Here is an 18,763-nt window from a genome sequence, read left to right on the forward strand (position 1 = left end):
CATGTGTGAAGAAGTACACCCATGCAGGGTTATCATTATCTATTCGAATAGCCGGATTCCTCGAATATGGAAACTTGGACCCCTTGCATAGTTCATAGACAAGTGAAAGTGGATACTCTAAAATGCGCAAGATAAGCGTGAGTGCTATGGATGGTGTTCTCGTAGGGAGATGGGAGCGGATCCATAGTGGTGTATTGGTATGGTGAATTTGTGGACTCGTGTGCGCCACCTCAAAAGAGTTACTTGCAGTCGTAGTTCAGGATAGCCACCGAGTCAAAGCTGGCTTGCTGCAGTCAAACTCCACCACCTCTTTGTTGATACCAATGCATATGTAGTTAGTTCTGATGTAAGTCTTGCTGGGTACAATTGTACTCACGTTTGCTTAATTTATGTTTTACAGAGAGACTTCAGTCTCGCTAGTAGTTCCGCGTGGACTTCGACGTTTAGCTTGTTACCTCAGCTACGATCCTGTATCCTTGGGAGGGTCTTGTAGATAGTCAGGCTTCTCAGCCTTTTTCATTTGTAGATGTCTGTACTCAGACATGTTAAGCTTCCGCATGTGCTTGTTGCTTGTATGCTCTGTATGTTGGGCCATGAGACCCATGCTTGTAATATCTCGCTCCTCGGAGCCTAATAAATACTTGAGTCATAGAGTTATGTTGTGATGCCATGTTGTATTTACACATATCGAGCATATTGTGTGTATGACTGAAATGTTTGGTATGAGTGGGATCCGACAACCTAGTTGTTTATCCTTGGTAGCCTCTCTTATGGGGAAATGTAGTCTTGTGCTCCCATGAGCCATAGTAGTATGCTACAGCCCGGTTCACCGGAGTCCTGCTAGCCCAGCACTACTGCTCCGGAGCACTTGACTGGCCGGCATGTGATTCACTTCGTTCCTGTGTCTGTCCCTTCGGGGAAATGTCACGCGGTGACATCCGGAGTCCTGCCTAGCCTGCTACAGCCCGATTCACCGGAGTCCTGTTAGCCCAGTGCTACAGCCCGGATTCACACGCTGCTGACCGACATGCTCGATATTGATTCATGTATGCCTGTCCCCGTAAGTTAGTGCCACTTTGGGTTCACGACTAGTCATGTCGGCCCGGGTTCTCTGTCATATGGATGCTAGCGACACTATCATATACGTGAGCCAAAAAGGTGCAAACGGTCCCGGGCCATGGTAAGGCGACACCCGTGGGAATACCGTGCGTGAGGCCGCAAAGTGATATGAGGTGTTACCGGCTAGATCGATGTGACTTGGAATCGGGGTCCTGACAGCCTTGGTATCAGAGCCTGACTGCCTGTAGGATTACCAAGCCAAGCTGGTCGAAGTCGTGTCTAGAAATGCTTTAGTTATATAAGGGAATTGATTGTGGATGGGAATGTAAGGCTCTTTTTACTCCTTTACCTCATGGCCTTCTGATCTGAGTCAACCTCTTCTCTTCTACGGGGATTAAGAGCTAGGCTTCTCTTCTATCTCTCAGGATGACGTGTTACTAAACCGTAGTTGCCTAGGATTGTTGAGTTCAAGCCTCAGTTCAGTTCCTACTACTTCCATATGTTCATAGCTAGCCTCAGAACCTTGATATTGTGATGTTGAGTGGTTATGCCACCATTTTGCAGGATGTCTCAAATCTTTTCGAGCATTTACAGCCGTTATGCTGTCCGAGTCATCCCAGGTTTTTAAAATAGTCTGATGCATTTGCAAATCCCTTCTTTCCGTTCCCGATGTTTCTTTGGGCCAGTTTAACCACACTAATTGCTGAGTTGAGGTATTCTATTGCCTCGACATATATGTTGGAATTATTATTATGACCCTAGGTGTCCTAGGGGATAATCTAGTAACCTAGCCATGTTTTGTATTTCTAGTGTGATGATTCTGGCTATTGTTCTCGAAAGCATCCCGTGATGCCATTTAGTAGTAGGTATTCTACTCTTGGGTTCCTGACCCAAGATTCACTCCACTTACCTTCCGTTGATAGTGTTTGCTAGTTCCTTTAGAATATTAGTAACCTTTGCGATAGTCCTCGAAGTCCGTGGTATTTTCTTCTTCCAAGTACCATGGACTTCTTATGGCAGAAGTTCTTTTGAACCAAAAGATCACAATAAGAGTGCTCTTGATGAGTTCTTCGTTCTATATTGTGAATCTGCCAGTTCTACCTTTCTACATGGGTTATCCGGAAGAAATGTTGAGCTTTGCTCGACATACTAATCTATGCATCCACAACTCAGAAAGATATATGTTCCTTGAGTTGTCCCTCCTTAGTTGTTTCTGACCTTCGTCTATCAATTGATAGTCGAGGGTATATCATTGCATTCGTTCGTCAAAGTCTATTATTCTTGTGGTCCGTCGAGCCGTTCTATTTCAGAATGACTAGGAGAAACAAACTCCAGTACCTCATCCATATCTAGGATTGGGTCAAAGCAGTTGTATTCCGCAGATCAAAATGCCAATCCAGCTTTTGATTCTGTTCTACCCTGAAGTATTGCCCTCTTGATGCCAGGAATGTCATGATAATTGCACCAACTCTTATAAATTCCTGTTGCAGTGATACTTCTTGCCATCATTGTTCATTCCTCGGTTCCCGTGTTATTGTAACCGGAATGCCGACAAGTGAATTGTGATGTGTGAAATCAATACTCCTAGCAACCCCGTTGCTTGGTGGTTAATGGACGATAATCTCATTCTTGGTGTGTTGATTATGGAATCATCATTCTAAGATTGATCGTGCTACCTAGTCCATTTTCCTGGTGCACTTTTTGATCAATGAGTTAGGATAGTGTCAACCCTTTGCTTATTTGATCATATCGTCTCGCTCTGTAAAGCAAGATTGTTCTCGATCTTAGTAACATATCGGTGGTTCGTGATTTTCCGAATATCTTCTCGGAAGTATTTCCAGGTTGTCCCCTGACCGCTATGTTGAGTTCGTGATCAAGTTGGTTTCTTGTAAACCACTCTTTCTCCAAGAATCCATGTTAGACACCCCTGAGCTAGTTGGTTAAGCTAAACAACAACTTGGAGAGTTGGAAGATAAAAGCTTAATCCACTTAGTTCACTTCAAAGGGGATATCTTGCGTGTGTGTGTGTGTGTTCAAGAAAGATGATATCTCCATCGATTGGTCCCTGTGATCAGTTGTTGGACCTATTGTCTTATCAATCCTTTGATTTGAGTGCGGGCTATCGTCAAATCAAATCAGTACCAACGATGTTCGTAATGTTGTCTTACTCGTGCTTGATCCCTCGAGCATACACCATTACATCTTTTGGTCTGACCAATAGTAACACATTGTTCACATAATGGTGGAAGTTCAGTGATATGGAAATTCCGATGAGTTGCTGATTGAGCCCAACAACAGCATCTTGTCTCCTCCATGATTCATGTTGAACATTGAGCTAGTGTTGGAAACTTTTGAAAGCATTTTCTTCATACTATCTCATGAAGGATATGTTTGGATGAAAGAAGTTACTTTCTTTAATTCACGTGCACTTGATGTAAGTTGCCGCCGTGGATCCGAGAAAGATTGTTTTTGCTTCCTCTGGAATCGTCCCAAGTTAGTCACGCCTATATGCGAAGTACTCTATGGTTTGATAGGTTGGCCGCCTCCATTCCATATGTGTTTCCTAGCACACCAAGCCACTGATTGATTTGTTCAAGGAGAAGTAGTTCCTTCTTAAGAGCAAGACTTATGCAAGGACTCCGACATCCTTGATGATGGTTCCCCTTCTGAACTCGGTAGCGTTTTATTGTAAGACTACTATGTGGTCATGCTTGTCTAGGACAGCGTGTTCACATGTGTGTAGCAGAACCAGCTCATGTTTTGGAGCTTGCTATTATAGTTCATTTCTTGAGAATCTCGCAATGTCATCTCGTCGATTTGTGTTGCAAACTTTCATTTTCTTTCTAGACTCAATGAGTCTGGAATATCCTGACACCAACCAGATCTGAATCTTAGGCAGATGTGATGATTGGGACATTTTCCCAAGAGCTATAATATTGGTCTCTCGGTAACCGGTAAAGTGGATGACGTGGCCAACCCACCCGACCGGAAGACCTATTATTGTAGTATCTTGTTTGAAGAAGTTGGCCACTTCCCCATAAGGATCTCGTAGAATTTATTCCAGTAGTAGTTCCTTATGGATTTTTCTGTTTCCGAAGTCCGACCTTTTATTTGATGTCCTAGATACCAAACCATATCAATAAATGGGTTATGCTAGCACATCAAGGAGAACATTAGAAGCGGAGTGCTAAATCTCTCTCGGTCGATCATCCAGATTCTGTTTCCTTAGCCTCGCTAAGGGGAAGTCGGAGAAGGTGTTATCTTCTTTTGTATCCGCGTCATCCATCACTAGTCATCATGGTAGTATGTCGTGTTGCCAGGATCCTTGCCACGGATGCTGGTAAAACCTTTGATGAGTTTGGAAATGCTCAAGTCCCTAAGATCACACTCAGTCACTAGGTTATATCCTCGGTATCAATTGGGATGTGCCTCCCGTTTGTCGAGTTGTTCTATAACCATAATTTCCTTTCTGATCTGAGTATGTCATTTCTCCGAACTCCGTCAAACAAACGTTCGTAAATTGCCTCAGGTTGGTGAAAAGAGTTCCAATGATCTATGTATCAAAAGTAATTCTTTTTGCCACTTAAGGGAAAAATTCTACGAGTCACCTTCCCCGAGGTGTCCCGTTATGGTATCGTGGGCAACTTAACTCCTCACCACTTTGAAACCCCCCTCACCATCTATTTAAGCGTCGAATTTTTGCCTACCAATTTGAACCTTTGTCATGTGTTTCTCATCCATCATCTCTGATGTGTGTTCTGCGTCTCACCTCAAGGGATGTTTCTACGTCTCATTCCGTGAGTTGATCTTGTGTTAATTAAGATCGATGATCCAGTCTTGTGAGGTTGTCTTGCTCTCTTGTCGCCATGTTGGATGAAGTTCTCGAAGGAAAGGATGTCATAATCAATATGATGTAGCGGATCAACATCTCCGAGAAGGGCAGTTGGATCATGAAGATCATGTTGGCTTTGTGTCCCCTCTGATTTCTTACCTCACGTCTTGAATCTCGGGACGAGATTCTTGTTTTAGTGGGGGTGAGTTGTCACATCCCTAGCTTCTGGTTTTGCACTAGGCTAGCTTGTGTGTGCATCATGTTTAAATTTTATTTAAAAGTTGAATTGGGGGTGATAAAACCCTAGCACTTTGAAATCCAAATAGGTCCAGCTTAAATAAATTTCATTCAAGAACCCAAAATGCTCTTATTTGATGTTTGTTATTTTTGACAATGGTTTTGATCCATACCAAAAATAATGAGCATTTTAAGGAACAAGTTGGGCATTGAATTTAAGTCATAAAATATTTGAATTGGGGCATTTAATTGCTATTAATATTATTAAATGCTCCAACAATTCTGGAAATAGCTAAGGGCCTCTGAGTTAATTCAGTTATTGCCCATAATTAATTTCAGGATTTATAGAAATGATTTGGTGTTTTTACCAAATCAAAAACAAATTGCAAAAATAAAAACAGAAACCAAAATAGGAAAAAAAAACAGAGAAGGAGAAAACCTACCTGGCCTTACCTGTAGTCGGCCCAGCTACACTGGCCAGCCCACCAGGGGCAGAGCCGTCTTCAACCTCTGCCTACTGGCAGAGGCATGTCCGCGCGCGCGCCGTAGCTCGCCACCTCCTGCTTGCCGCTGTCCGCCTGGACCTGGCTACGAACGACACGCGACCCCCTCAACCCCCCTCACTTTCCCCGTGCCACTCTCCCTCCTCCGTCTCTCTCCCGCGCTCCTCCCCAGACACGCCAGAGACCGCCGACGAGCACCACCGCGGCCACCGCCGTTCCCTTGCCCCGTGGCTGTGACCTCTAGCTCCGCCTCGATGCTGTGAAGCTCCAAGCCGACGAACGCGCCGCAGATGCCCTGCAGCGTCGTCACCACCGCCATCTTCCTCGTCTGCTCCGACGAACGCCGTCGCTCGATTCGCCTCGCCCAGAGCGTCCCCGAGCCCGCCGAGCTTGTCTACGTGACCGCTGTGAGCTCGCCGTCTTTTCCCCCTCGTTATCTTCGTTGTTGCGACCTTAGCGTCCGTAACCACCGTGGTCGAGCTTCCCCTGCCGCCGGCCATGTCACCGTCGTCGTTGCAACCACTACAGCTCGAGCCTGAGAGCGTCACCGTGCTCAGCATGTCTGCAGGAGCACGAAGCACCCCACTGCTCGCCCCGCCGTGCACCACAACGCTGATTTCCAGCTTGACCGAACCACGGCCGCCGCAAACCTCGTCGCCGGCGTTGATTCCGGCGACCCCCGCGCCCACCTCCGCCTCCTCTTGATGCGGGCGAGCAAGGGCTATGCCCTGGTGCCCTCAGCGCGCTAACCCGGCGCCTCTAGCGCAAATCCGACGCGCCCCGCCGTGTTCTGTGGTCGCCGCCGGTTGAACTCTGGTGAGCCGACGTGGCCGCATGATTAGCGCTAATCACCGCCAGCTAACCCTCCCCAGAGCCACTGACTACTAGGCCCCACGGCCTAATTAACACTGCTTAGCTCCTGTTTAGACTAAACTAACCCCACGGGCCCCACAGGTCAGTTTGACCTGGCCACGTCACCGTTGACCAGACCCACCTGTCTGTGACACTAAGTGTCTCAGGGTCACTGACCAGTGGGTCCCACTGGTCAGGTTTGACCTGGACCCGTCCTGTTGACTGGATGATGTCATAGTGACGCAGTGATGAGGTCATAAATGCTTTTCTGGATTTTAAATAAATCAGAAATGATTTGTTTAATTCAAAAAATATCCGAAACTTTGAAAAATCATAGAAATTCAGCCATAACTCCAAATAAGATAAATTATATATGAAAAATGATCAGAAAAATCTAATCTATCCATCTGTACTATTTTCATGCATGTTTGAACAACTTAAAGTTGCTGTATAAGACAATTTGAATTAATGGCATTTGAAATGTCTTACATGGAGTTTGAATTTGAACATTGGGTTCAAACCAACTTCATTTAAACCGTTGCTAGCTACATTAGCTCAACTCACATCATATTGCCATGTCATGATCATGCATCATATTGTTGCATTGCATTGATTGTATTATTTCTGTGTTTGTCGGTGATTGTCCCCCCCCCCTTGATAGGCGTGGTTCCGACGATTGATCGATGACACCGATGAAGAACTATATTATCTTCGGAAGTGCCAGGCAAGCAAAACCCCTTTGTTCATTCCGATACAATCCCACTTTCTCACTCCTGCTCTCTTTTACTGCATTTGGACAACAACGATTCAACTGTTATATGCTGCGATAGTTGAACCCCTTTCCTTTGCATGACCTGTCATTGCCACAGTAAATAGATGAAACCCACTAGCATGAGTAGGAGTTGTTTGAGCCCTGGTGTGCCTACTCATTCATGCTTGTTTGTCATGCCTGCTATTGCTTAGAGTTGAGTCAGGTCTGATTCATCGGGAATGAATTGGAATAGTGATGAACATGTCCTACTGTGTGTGAGCTAAGTGTGTGAACATGATTTGGTAAAGGTAGCGGTGAGAGGCCATGTAGGAGTACATGGTGGGTTGTCTCATTGCAGCCGTCCTCAGGAACTGAGTTCTGTGTTTGTGATCCATGAATAGTTACTACCACACATTGGGTTCTGGTAACTCGACCCCTCTTGACTTATTAATCAACTTGATCTTTGTCCAGGAGTTGCAACTAGTTTCTAGTGTTTGTAGGTAGTGTTAGTAGTCTACCAAGTGGCACCCATACAGGTGGGCTTGGGACAGACTAGGCACAGTGGCCCTGTGTACCAAGTGGCACCCGGATGGTGGGCTTGGGAACCCTGTACACATCGTTTGGGGCCGTGAGCGACACCCCGGCCGGATCTCCTTGCGGATGGAACCCGAATAGGCGATAAACCTGGACTAGAGACTTATTGGTTAGTCAGGTCGTGGCCGACTCCCTCGCCCGGCTTCCGCTTGAAGGTTGCCGAGGTACATGACGTGTACATGGCGATAAGTGGCGAGAGCGTGTGTGAAGAAGTACACCCCTGCAGGGTTATCATTATCTATTCGAATAGCCGGATTCCTCGGATATGGAAACTTGGACCCCTTGCATAGTTCATAGACAAGTGAAAGTGGATACTCTAAAATGCGCAAGATAAGCGTGAGTGCTATGGATGGTGTTCTCGTAGGGAGACGGGAGCGGATCCATAGTGGTGTATTGGTATGGTGAATTTGTGGACTCGTGTGCGCCACCTCAAAAGAGTTACTTGCAGTCGTAGTTCAGGATAGCCACCGAGTCAAAGCTGGCTTGCTGCAGTCAAACTCCACCACCTCTTTGTTGATACCAATGCATATGTAGTTAGTTCTGATGTAAGTCTTGCTGGGTACAATTGTACTCACGTTTGCTTAATTTATGTTTTACAGAGAGACTTCAGTCTCGCTAGTAGTTCCGCGTGGACTTCGACGTTTAGCTTGTTACCTCAGCTACGATCCTGTATCCTTGGGAGGGTCTTGTAGATAGTCAGGCTTCTCAGCCTTTTTCATTTGTAGATGTCTGTACTCAGACATGTTAAGCTTCCGCATGTGCTTGTTGCTTGTATGCTCTGTATGTTGGGCCATGAGACCCATGCTTGTAATATCTCGCTCCTCGGAGCCTAATAAATACTTGAGTCGTAGAGTTATGTTGTGATGCCATGTTGTATTTACACATATCGAGCATATTGTGTGTATGACTGAAATGCTTGGTATGAGTGGGATCCGACAACCTAGTTGTTTATCCTTGGTAGCCTCTCTTATGGGGAAATGTAGTCTTGTGCTCCCATGAGCCATAGTAGTCTGTTACAGCCCGGTTCACCGGAGTCCTGCTAGCCCAGCACTACTGCTCCGGAGCACTTGACTGGCCGGCATGTGATTCACTTCGTTCTTGTGTCTGTCCCTTCGGTGAAATGTCATGCGGTGACATCCGGAGTCCTGCCTAGCCTGCTACAGCCCGGTTCACCGGAGTCCTGTTAGCCTAGTGCTACAGCCCGGATTCACACGCTGCTGACCGACATGCTCGATATTGATTCATGTATGCATGTCCCCGTAAGTTAGTGCCACTTTGGGTTCACGACTAGTCATGTCGGCCCGGGTTCTCTGTCATATGGATGCTAGCGACACTATCATATACGTGAGCCAAAAAGGCGCAAACGGTTCCGGGCCATGGTAAGGCGACACCCGTGGGAATACCGTGCGTGAGGCCGCAAAGTGATATGAGATGTTACCGGCTAGATCGATATGACTTGGAATCAGGGTCCTGACACAACCAAACCTCCTGTACCCTATTTGGTACAGCTCCAATCATCTGGAAGTCACCATGCTCTCTTGCTTCAGCCGCGAGGACATGGGCCAGCTTATTTCTTTCTCTGCTGATCCAGTTAACTTTGCATGACTCAAAAAGACTCATAAACCTTCGAATATCACTGATAATTGGGAACCACTTGGACTTGTTTTTAGCCTGCGGGGAGAGTTCCTTGGCTAGTATGCTACAATCAGTTTCAACGATTAAGTGCCCATTAAAGCGAGTGGAAAGAGCTTTTAGGCCTTCACGCACGGCACATGCTTCCGCTTCAGTTATGTCCGTGCAAACTCCGGTATTCTGACCAAGAGAGATAAACACTCTTCCCCGATGGTCCCTAGTCACAGCCCCGGCATAGCTCTGTCCCGATTCTGCCTGGAATGATGCATCTGCATTCAGTTTAGCACTGGCCTCTGGGGGAGCAATCCACCGTTTAGCTGCATCATTATACAGCTTCACTATGGTATCTGTACTCCCTCCCACCTGAACTTTGCCTTTCTCATTTACTGTGTCGACAGTGCAGTTCCTAATTTCCTCCTCATACCTGGTCAAGAAGGATACTGACCTAGATATGTATTCCTTCCCATCCCCATGCACACAATTCTCGCGTAAGAACCAAGCTCTCCAAAGTAGCAGCAAAACTTTATTCATCATATCAGCATTGCATGAATCAAGTAGCATCTGCAGCCAATCACAGCCGGTGTTCCTAAATGCATCTTCCGGCAGGGGCCATACTGCTCTCATAGCCGATCTCGAGGCTTTGCTCTTCGTGCATTCCACCACACTATGGAACTCCTCCTCTTCTGCATTTCCACATATGTTACAGGTGCTACCCAGTTCCAGTGTACGCCTAAACTTATTCTTCTTGGTGGCTAGAGTGTTTGTTGCGACTCTCCATGCAAATATTTTTATCTTCTTCGGGACAGCCGCCTTCCAAATAAGATCCCATATGCTCCTATTATTGCTGCTCCCTGAGGAGGACGAGTTGGCTAGCCCACGCGCTGGTAGGTCCATAGCTAATTTGTAGGCGCTGCGCACTGAAAACATTCTAGTTTTCTCGTAGTTCCATGCCAAGTGGTCATCTGTTGGGTTGGTCGGCAATTTGATTTTGCATATCTCTTCTGCATCAAACTTAGTAAATATCCGGTGGACTAGCTCAGTGTTCCACTCATTGGATCCTTGTGTTAGGAGTTGGTTGACCCATCTTACCCTGGTTCTGGTAGTGAAATTAGCTACTCTAAGCCCTTCATTCCTTGGGATCCAATTATCTCTAGTAATCTGAATGCTTCTGCCATTTCCAACACTCCAAATAAGGCCTTTCTTCAAGAGTTCCGGCCCAAACTCAATCCCTCTCCAACTTGGCGATGCATCAGAAGCGAAAACTGTATCGAGGAGCTCACCATGGCGAAAGTATTTGGATTTGAGGACTCTAGCCCAGAGACTATTTGGGTTTTGTAACAGTCTCCATGCTTGTCTAGCCAAGAGCGCTTGGTTAATTCCCTGCATATCTCTAAAACCAATCCCCCCTCCTCTCTTGGGTTTTATCATCTTGTCCCAGGCCATCCAATGAACTTTGCGGTGCTTTCCATCTTCACCCCATCAGAATTGTCTGATAAGCCTCTCATATTTTCCATAGAAGCCCGCTGACATTTTGAACACACTCATCACATGTGTGGGCAAGCCTTGGGCTATTGATTTCACAAGCGTTTCTTTTGCTGCATGCGACATGTACCTTTCCGACCAATCGTTGCATCTTTTTGAGAACCTATCCATTATGAGCTGAAAGTACTCTCCTTTCATTCTCCCCTCAGGTGTAGGTAGTCCCAAGTATTTGCTTTCAAACGTGGACGACACTACACCCAAAATCTCCTTGATCCTATTTTGTGAGGTCCCTGGACATCTATCACTGAAAAGCAAAGAGCACTTACTAGGGCTTAAAAGCTGACCCGAGCAGTTTTGAAACAGAGTGAGTGCATTCCAGACCGCACTGGCTTCCTCTGCGTTCGCTTTAAAGAAAAGGAGGCTGTAGTCGGCGAAGAGGAGATTCGAGACACCTGGACTCACCCTAGCTACCTTTATGGGTGTGATGTTCCCGCCAGAAATCTCCTTGTTCAGTATACTGGTGAGTCCATCCGCAACAAATAGGAATAAATATGGGCTTAGGGGATCACCTTGACGGAGCCCTCTCGTGGGGATAAAGGTTTCCAGTAGCTCACCATTGCAACGTACAGCATACCTCACCGAACTGACACACTTCATCACCCAACCAGTCCACTTGTCATTAAACCCCATCTTTCGCAGAATTCCTTCAAGACAACCCCAATCAACTCTATCATATGCCTTCGCAAGGTCCAATTTATATGCGCAATGAGTGTCCCGTGCGTTCCTGCTATGCTGAATTTTGTGGAAGCATTCAAACGTGATGTAGGCGTTGTCCGTCAGCATTCTGCCAGGTATGAATGCGCTCTGTGTCTCAGATATGAGTTCATCAAGAAATGGTCGCAGCCGGTTGACAAGGCATTTCGCAATCACCTTATAGATTACGTTGCATAGACTGATCGGCCGGAAGTCCTTCAAGCTCTCGGGGTTGCTCCCTTTCGGGATGAGGACTATAGTTGTATCATTGATTCCCTCGGCCATGATCCCATCTGCAAAAAATTGCCTCACCGCCCTCACAACATCTTCCTTTAGAGTGTCCCAATTCTTCTGATAAAACCGTGCCGGAAATCCGTCAGGCCCCGGTGCTTTCAGAGGACCAATTTGAAATAAAGCATCACTAATTTCAACTTCTGTGAACTCCTTTGTCAGCTTGTTATTCATGTCCTCATTGACTCTAGTTTGAATCAAGTTTATAAGCTCCCGCGGTGCCACACATTCATCTTTGGAGTAAAGTTCTTTAAAAAAACTAGTGGTCAATTTCTGTATCTCATCTTTCTCTTCGACCCATACACCGCTGCTGTCTTTCAACTTCGTGATGGTGTTTTTCTTCCTTCTCCAGGTTGCTTTCCTTTGAAAATACTTAGTATTTTTGTCTCCCTCTCTCAACCAGGTGGCTCTGGACCTCTATCTCCACATAATTTCCTCCCTTAACAACACTTCATCGAGCTCCTTTGCTACCTTGTTTATTTCATACTGTTTTCCGGCCGTAGGCGGGCCTTCCCAAAGGCTCTCAAGTTTCTTACGTAATTGCATTGTTTTTTTACAATGGAGCCAAACTCTTTCCTTGACCAAGCTTGCAGCGCGCCTTGTATAGTTCCTAGCTTCTTTTTCATATCCTCCAGTGAGCAAGCTGTGTCTGAACTCTTCCATGTACTATCTACAGTTTCGAACAAGGAGCCTTCCCCCTCCCACATAGCTTCATATCGAAAGCTACTGCTCTTTTTCCTGTACTCCAAACGTTCGCTGAACGTTAACAACAGCGGTAAGTGATCGGACCTGGAAGAGCATATGTGTTGTATCCGAGTGAAGTCTGTTTTAAACCTGAAGTTGTAGAGCACGACAAAAATGAACCTCCACGTCTAAATCCCTGAAGTTGATACCCTGTACTTATCGATCCTGGTTAATCTAAACCCTAAATCGATCCTATAACTGTTTGGAAGGACAATCCCGGCCGGGATCGGTCGCTTCTCTCACTGACCACATGGGCCTACATGTCATATGTTATCTTCTTCCTCAATCTCCTTTTCTTCTCTCTCCTAGCCTCCCTCTTCTTTCCCCGAGAATAGTAAGATGGCGCAGCGGCAGCGGGTAACGGACGACGACCTTACAAGAACCTCGAGCTCCCAGCCAAGCGTTCTGCCATGAACCGTGCTCCAAGCCTCCGAGTATCGCTATCTTCATCGCCGTGCTCGCTGAGGCGCTGCTCCCCGGCCGACAAGGATGCAATCTGTCCTGCGAGCCACGCCGCCACTAAGCGTCGTTGGCCGCCGCCGTTTGCTCGCAGCGTGCTGCTGCTGAAGCAGTTGCTGCTCACATGCCCCGCAGGCCGCAGGTGTCACACGCGTTCCGGCCGTACTCACCCTGCTTTCAACCCAGCCACACCCACCTCGTACCGCGCCGTGCAGTGTGGTTGCCGGTGTGCTCGTGCCCGTCGTCGTACTCGTACATGGCCCCGCTCCTGCATGACCCACGCCACCACAATCGCATCGGGCATCCACCCGCCCCCGTTGCCGGTGCCGCTGCACAGAACAGCTCCAGACCGACGTCATGCTAAGCTGTTGCAAAATCAATCCAGCAGCTTTGCTTAGCTAGCTTTGCACTTGTACATGACTTGCTTCTGAGGCGATACAAGCTAGCGATTTAAAACCAACAAGCTCTGCTGCATGCCCATCACGGTGAGGATACAGGCGTACGCAAGGTTCAACAGCCTAGCACTGGACCTCGAGCTCACGCGCAAGCCCAGCTTCAGTAGCCTCGCTGCAGCATCGTGAACTAGGCGACTCCATCTTGGGCTCCTCGGCAGGCAGTTGCTGTTGTCGATCCAGAGCACGTGCGTGGGGGCGGGGGGACCCTGGCTCGACGGCAACATGACGACCATCGATGCCAATCCATTTTCTCCTCCCGCCGACGCCGCTCCTCCACCTTACTCTGTGTTTTTGGCCCGAGCGACACGGCCGAGCAAGTGGCAGCGGGCCAGGACTTGAGGCCCATGCGGTGCGCGATGACGCTGGGAGCAACAGCTGTCCCATCTGACCAGCGGTCGTGCTTGGCCTTGGCGCTGGAGCCTGGATGTAGTGGCCGGACAAATTTGGAGATGGAAGATGAATATGACGTGTGGCCCTGACCCCGTGTGGTCAGTGACTGTGGAGAGTGATCCCGGCCGGGATTGTTATTTTCCTAGTGTGCCAAACGAATCTGGGGTTTATATTGACCGGGATCAAAGAGTATAGGGTACAGATTTCAAGGATTTAGACGTGAAGGTTCATTTTCATCGTGCTCTACAACCTCAAGGTTCAAAACAAACTTCACTCGTTGTATCCTAGCGTCCTTGAAAAGATCCGACCACCGCGGGCAAGCCAGACCCCTATCTAATCTGGCTTTAACATTGTCGCTGCCTACTTGTCTGTTATCATATGTCCAGCATGGCCCACTGTATCCTAAATCATGAAAATTGCAATCAGACAGGGCCTCTCTAAAATTAGCCATATACCTTTCAGATCTTTTCGACGCTGAGATGTGCTCACTTTGCCACATAGTTTCATTTAGGTCCCCTATCATCATCCACGGTTCACCAGAATTCATCTTAATTCTTCTAAGCAGGTTCCACATGTGGTGCCGCTCGTGAGCTTTCGGCTCACCATACACAAAAGTGCCGCGCCACCACGGGCTGTGAGTGTTTTCACGGATATGCACATCAATGTACCTCGGGCCAACTGAGAGTCTCTTTATTTCAATTGTTTCATCCCAAAACAAAGCTATGCCACCTCCCTTGCCCTTCCCATTGTGGGTGATACAATGTTTCAGGCCTAGTCTCCACCGAAGCTTCCTGACACTCTCTTCACACTGATGGGTCTTCGAGATAAATACTACCGACGGGCGATATGTGCTCACGAGGCACACGAGCTCCTGAACTGTCCGAGGTTGCCCTAGTCCTCGGTAGTTCCAACTGAGGAGCCTCATTTCTCCTGGTGGGCTCATTCATCCGCGTCCGCCAGTTGACCGGCAGCCCCGAGGCCGGTTGCTTCCTTGACTCCCTCCTCCCCATTACAAATCTTGACCTCCATCACGCCTACCCCTTTTTTCTTTTTTGCATTCTCCGTTCCCTTTGACCCCTGACCAAAAGCAACACCTATCCCTGTCTCTACAGGACGTACATTTCTTTTGCCTAGCACTGAGCCCCCTTCTGCCCCCTCTATTATATCTTCCATCAGTTTAACTACCTCATGATCCTGAACCTGCTCCGAGCTGATCCCATCTTTGTCCTTTAGTCTCTGCTCCAGGGGAGGGATGTTGTTGCTGTCGGGTCCCTCCCCCAGCCCAGTATGCCACCCGGTCAAGACAGCAGGTGCACTATCGGCCCGATCCTGGTCCTTCATTTGGATGGAGGCCATGGTTGAAGTAGAGGCCACCACCCCGTGTTCAGCAGTACCCCCTCCGTCACCAGAGGGAGAGATCTCGGGTTGTATGCCACCTATGATCACCCAGAGTGGAGGACGTGGTCGTCCTCGACCTCTCCAAGGCCCGGGCAGAGATGAAGACGCGATGGACGGCAGTGGGACGGTTCCACTCGGTCCTGCCGTTCAGCGTCGAGGGCCTGTTCCGAGAGATGAAGAGCAAATGGGGCCTGCGAGGAAAGGTCGACTACAAGCAGCTCCGCCACAACAGACCCTTATCTCTAATTAACCCTAAGACTAATGAGCTATACTGCCATCCCAGGCCCATTAAGTACTCTAACAATGTGTGTCCTAAGGCAAAGGGTTCAACTTCATTGCAGTAAGGGCCAAACCTTCTAATACACATGAATAAACAGTAATCTACATTTATTTGCCTAATTTTATTTGGGGTCAGTTGACCCCAATGCCCCGTCAATAGGGAATGACATTGAGGATATGTCGCAGCTCACACTGGAGGAGAACGGGGTCCTCATTGCTCCCTTCCCAGACAAGCCTTGCGCCAACATCTCCAAAATCGTACCACATAGGGTATGTGAAGCAATCCACTAGTCGCTCCAAGAGAACACCTTCGATAGGGAATTGGCGTTTGCACTCATGGAGTGGTTGGTCCAACCAGACAATGGACCAGGGACTATCACCTTGCTGCAGATCTTTGAACCAACACCTTTAACATAGTAACGATGTGTGACGTTGATGGTTGATATTGCCTAGTCAAGAGAGAAGATTAATCATGAGTTTTCACCCTGGAGGGAATACAACCATGAGGTCAGCTGATATAGCGGCCATCCATCACTTTGGCAGATAACTCACACTCAGCTACTCCCTCCGTCCCATAATATAAGAACGAAGGATAAATCAGTCGAACTGAAGACATCAACTCAACGCTTTCGGTAACTGCCGCCAAGTCCTCTCGCCGATGGTTGTTGTGTGCGCATGGCAGCGCCTAGAATCCGCTGCTATCAAATGTGCCACCTAGATGGGATTGCTCGCAAGGGCCTCAATCCGCCCACGGTCGAACCAAATCCAGCCTCAGTGGCGTTCACAGAGCCAGATCCAAGCTCAACAGGACATGCCATGTTATTTTGAGAAGACATAATTGCTTTATTTGTATGCTTGAAGTATTATTATTTTTATGTCAATATTGAACATTTGTTCTGAATCTTATGGATCTAATTATTCTTTCCACAATAAAGAAGATTGCATTGATAAATATGTTAGGTAGCATTTCACATCAAAAAATCTGTTTTTATCATTTACCTACTCGAGGACGAGCAGGAATTAAGCTTGGGGATGATTGATACGTCTTCAACGTATTTATGATTTTTGATTGTTCCGTGCTATTGTATTATCTGTTTTGGATGTTTATATGCATTAATATGCTATTTTATATTATTTTTGGAACTAACCTATTAACCTAGAGCCCAGTGCTAGTTTCTGGTTTTTTTTCTTCTTATTTTTGACTTTTACAAAAAATGAATATCAAACGGTCCAAATGGAATAAAACTTTACGATAATTTTTCTTGGATCAGAAGACACCCATAAGACTTGGAGAGAGGGCCAGAAGAGTCCTGAGGAGGCCACAAGCCTTCAGGGCGCCCCCTGGCTTATGGGCCCCTCGGGAGTCCCCTAACCCTAATTCCAACTCTATATATTCTCAAATATTCCCCAAACATCATAACAATGTTGGGGATATCGCTTATCAGGAACTTATCGGTCGACCCATGATAAGGGGTAAATCGGCCAGTTTATCGGCAATATCAGCCGATTTATTGCCATATCAGTTGATTTATCGGCCGATTTATCTTATCGGTCAGACAACGGTAAGCGATAAATCGGCCAATTTATCAGAATATCGGAAGATATCTTGAACAGTGCATCATAAGCGTCCACCAAAATACTTTTCCACAGCCGCAAGCCTCTGTTCTCGTAAGATCCCATCTTGGGGCCTTTTCCGGCACTCTGCCGAAGGGGGATTCGATCACGGAGGGCCTCTGCATCAACCTTGCTGCTCTTTCGATGAAGCGTGAGTAGTTTACCACAGACCTAAGGGTCCATAGCTAGTAGCTAGATGGCTTCTTCTCTCTCTTTGATCTTCAATACAATGTTCTCCTCGATATTCTTGGAGTTCTATCCGATGTAATCTTCTTTCGTGGTGCGTTTGTTGAGATCCGATGAATTGTGAATTTATGATCAGATTATCTATGAATGTTATTTGGGTTGTCTCTGAACTCTTTTATGCATGATTAAGATAGCTTAGTAATTCTCTTCGATCTATCGATTTGGTTTGGCCAACTAGATTGATTTTTCTTGCAATGAGAGAAGTGCTTTGTGATGGGTTCAATCTTGTGGTGTCCTCTCCTAGTGACAGAAGGGGCAGCGAGGCACATATTGTATTGTTGCCATTAAGGATAAAAATATGGGGTTTATATCATATTGCTTGAGTTTATCCCTCTACATCATGCCATCTTGCTTAAGGCGTTACTCTATTCTTATGAACTTAATACTCTAGATGCAGGCAGGAGTTAGTTGATGTGTGGAGTAATAGTAGTAGATGTAGAATCGTTTCGGTCTACTTGTCACGGACATGATGCCTATATTCATGATCATTGTCTTAGATATCGTCATAAGTATGCATTTTTTTATCAATTGCTCAATAGTAATTTATTTACCCACCGTATGTTTTCTTTTAAGAGAGAAGCCTCTAGTGAAACCTATGGCCCCAGGTCTATTTTCCATTATATATTTTTGTTCTATAAATCAAAAAACCCAAAAATACCTTGCTGCAATTTATTTATATTACTTTAGTTTGCTTTTTTATCTATCTTTTATACCTATCTCTATAGAACTCACTCTTGTTCGTGGCCGTGAAGGGATTGACAACACCTTTTTCGCGTTGTGTGCAAGTGTTTGTTAGTTTGTGCAGGTGCATATATTGGAGACTTGCTTGTGCCTCCTACTGGATTGATACATTGCTTCTTAACTTTACCGTTTCCTCTTCAAGGGAAAAATCAACGCAAGCTCAAGAAGTAGTAGGCTTCTATTCACAGACTACTTCACAGTGGACAAAATACCATGAAGGTTTCTCGACGTCGCTTCTGAATGAGCAGAAATTTGTTCTGCCCTGGAGAAGGCTGATGACAACTTCAAGCCGAGAAAGGATTGTTGTCGACAACTTCCTTTCTCTCCTCTACAGAAATGCACGGCTACTCTCAGGATGCTTGCTTATGGTAAGGTCGTAGATGCAATTGATACTGAAATCCGGATGAGAGAGACCATGGTCTTGAACACCACGGTGTAATTTGCACGCATT

At 46.6% G+C, this 18,763-nt stretch overlaps 1 protein-coding gene across 1 annotated transcript; it reads right to left on the bottom strand.

The window, feature by feature from the left end:
* Positions 1 to 5,738: 5,738 nt before the first annotated feature.
* Positions 5,739 to 12,160, bottom strand: LOC147970597 (uncharacterized). Its single transcript, XM_087523507.1, has 4 exons — positions 11,577 to 12,160; positions 11,073 to 11,246; positions 9,323 to 10,628; positions 5,739 to 6,359 (listed from the first exon to the last, which is right to left on the bottom strand). Exons 1-4 carry the CDS (start codon positions 12,158 to 12,160, stop codon positions 5,739 to 5,741), a joined length of 2,685 nt encoding a protein of 894 aa, XP_087379633.1.
* Positions 12,161 to 18,763: the final 6,603 nt, after the last annotated feature.

Source organism: Triticum urartu, chromosome 5A, assembly GCF_056163025.1.
Source record: "Triticum urartu cultivar PI428250 chromosome 5A, HENAU_Tu73, whole genome shotgun sequence".
Lineage (NCBI taxonomy): Eukaryota > Viridiplantae > Streptophyta > Magnoliopsida > Poales > Poaceae > Triticum > Triticum urartu.

Bases quoted from the DNA above. Each gene is read 5' to 3' on its own strand.
- LOC147970597 (XM_087523507.1), bottom strand. From the start codon at position 12,160: ATGAATAACAAGCTGACAAAGGAGTTCACAGAAGTTGAAATTAGTGAT. The intron at 10,629-11,072 runs GTACATGTCGCA...TGGAAATGGCAG, and splicing joins TGCAACGATTGGTCGGAAAG to AAGCATTCAGATTACTAGAG. The intron at 6,360-9,322 runs GTACAGGAGGTT...TGAGGGCACCAG, and splicing joins TTGGAGCTGTACCAAATAGG to GGCATAGCCCTTGCTCGCCC.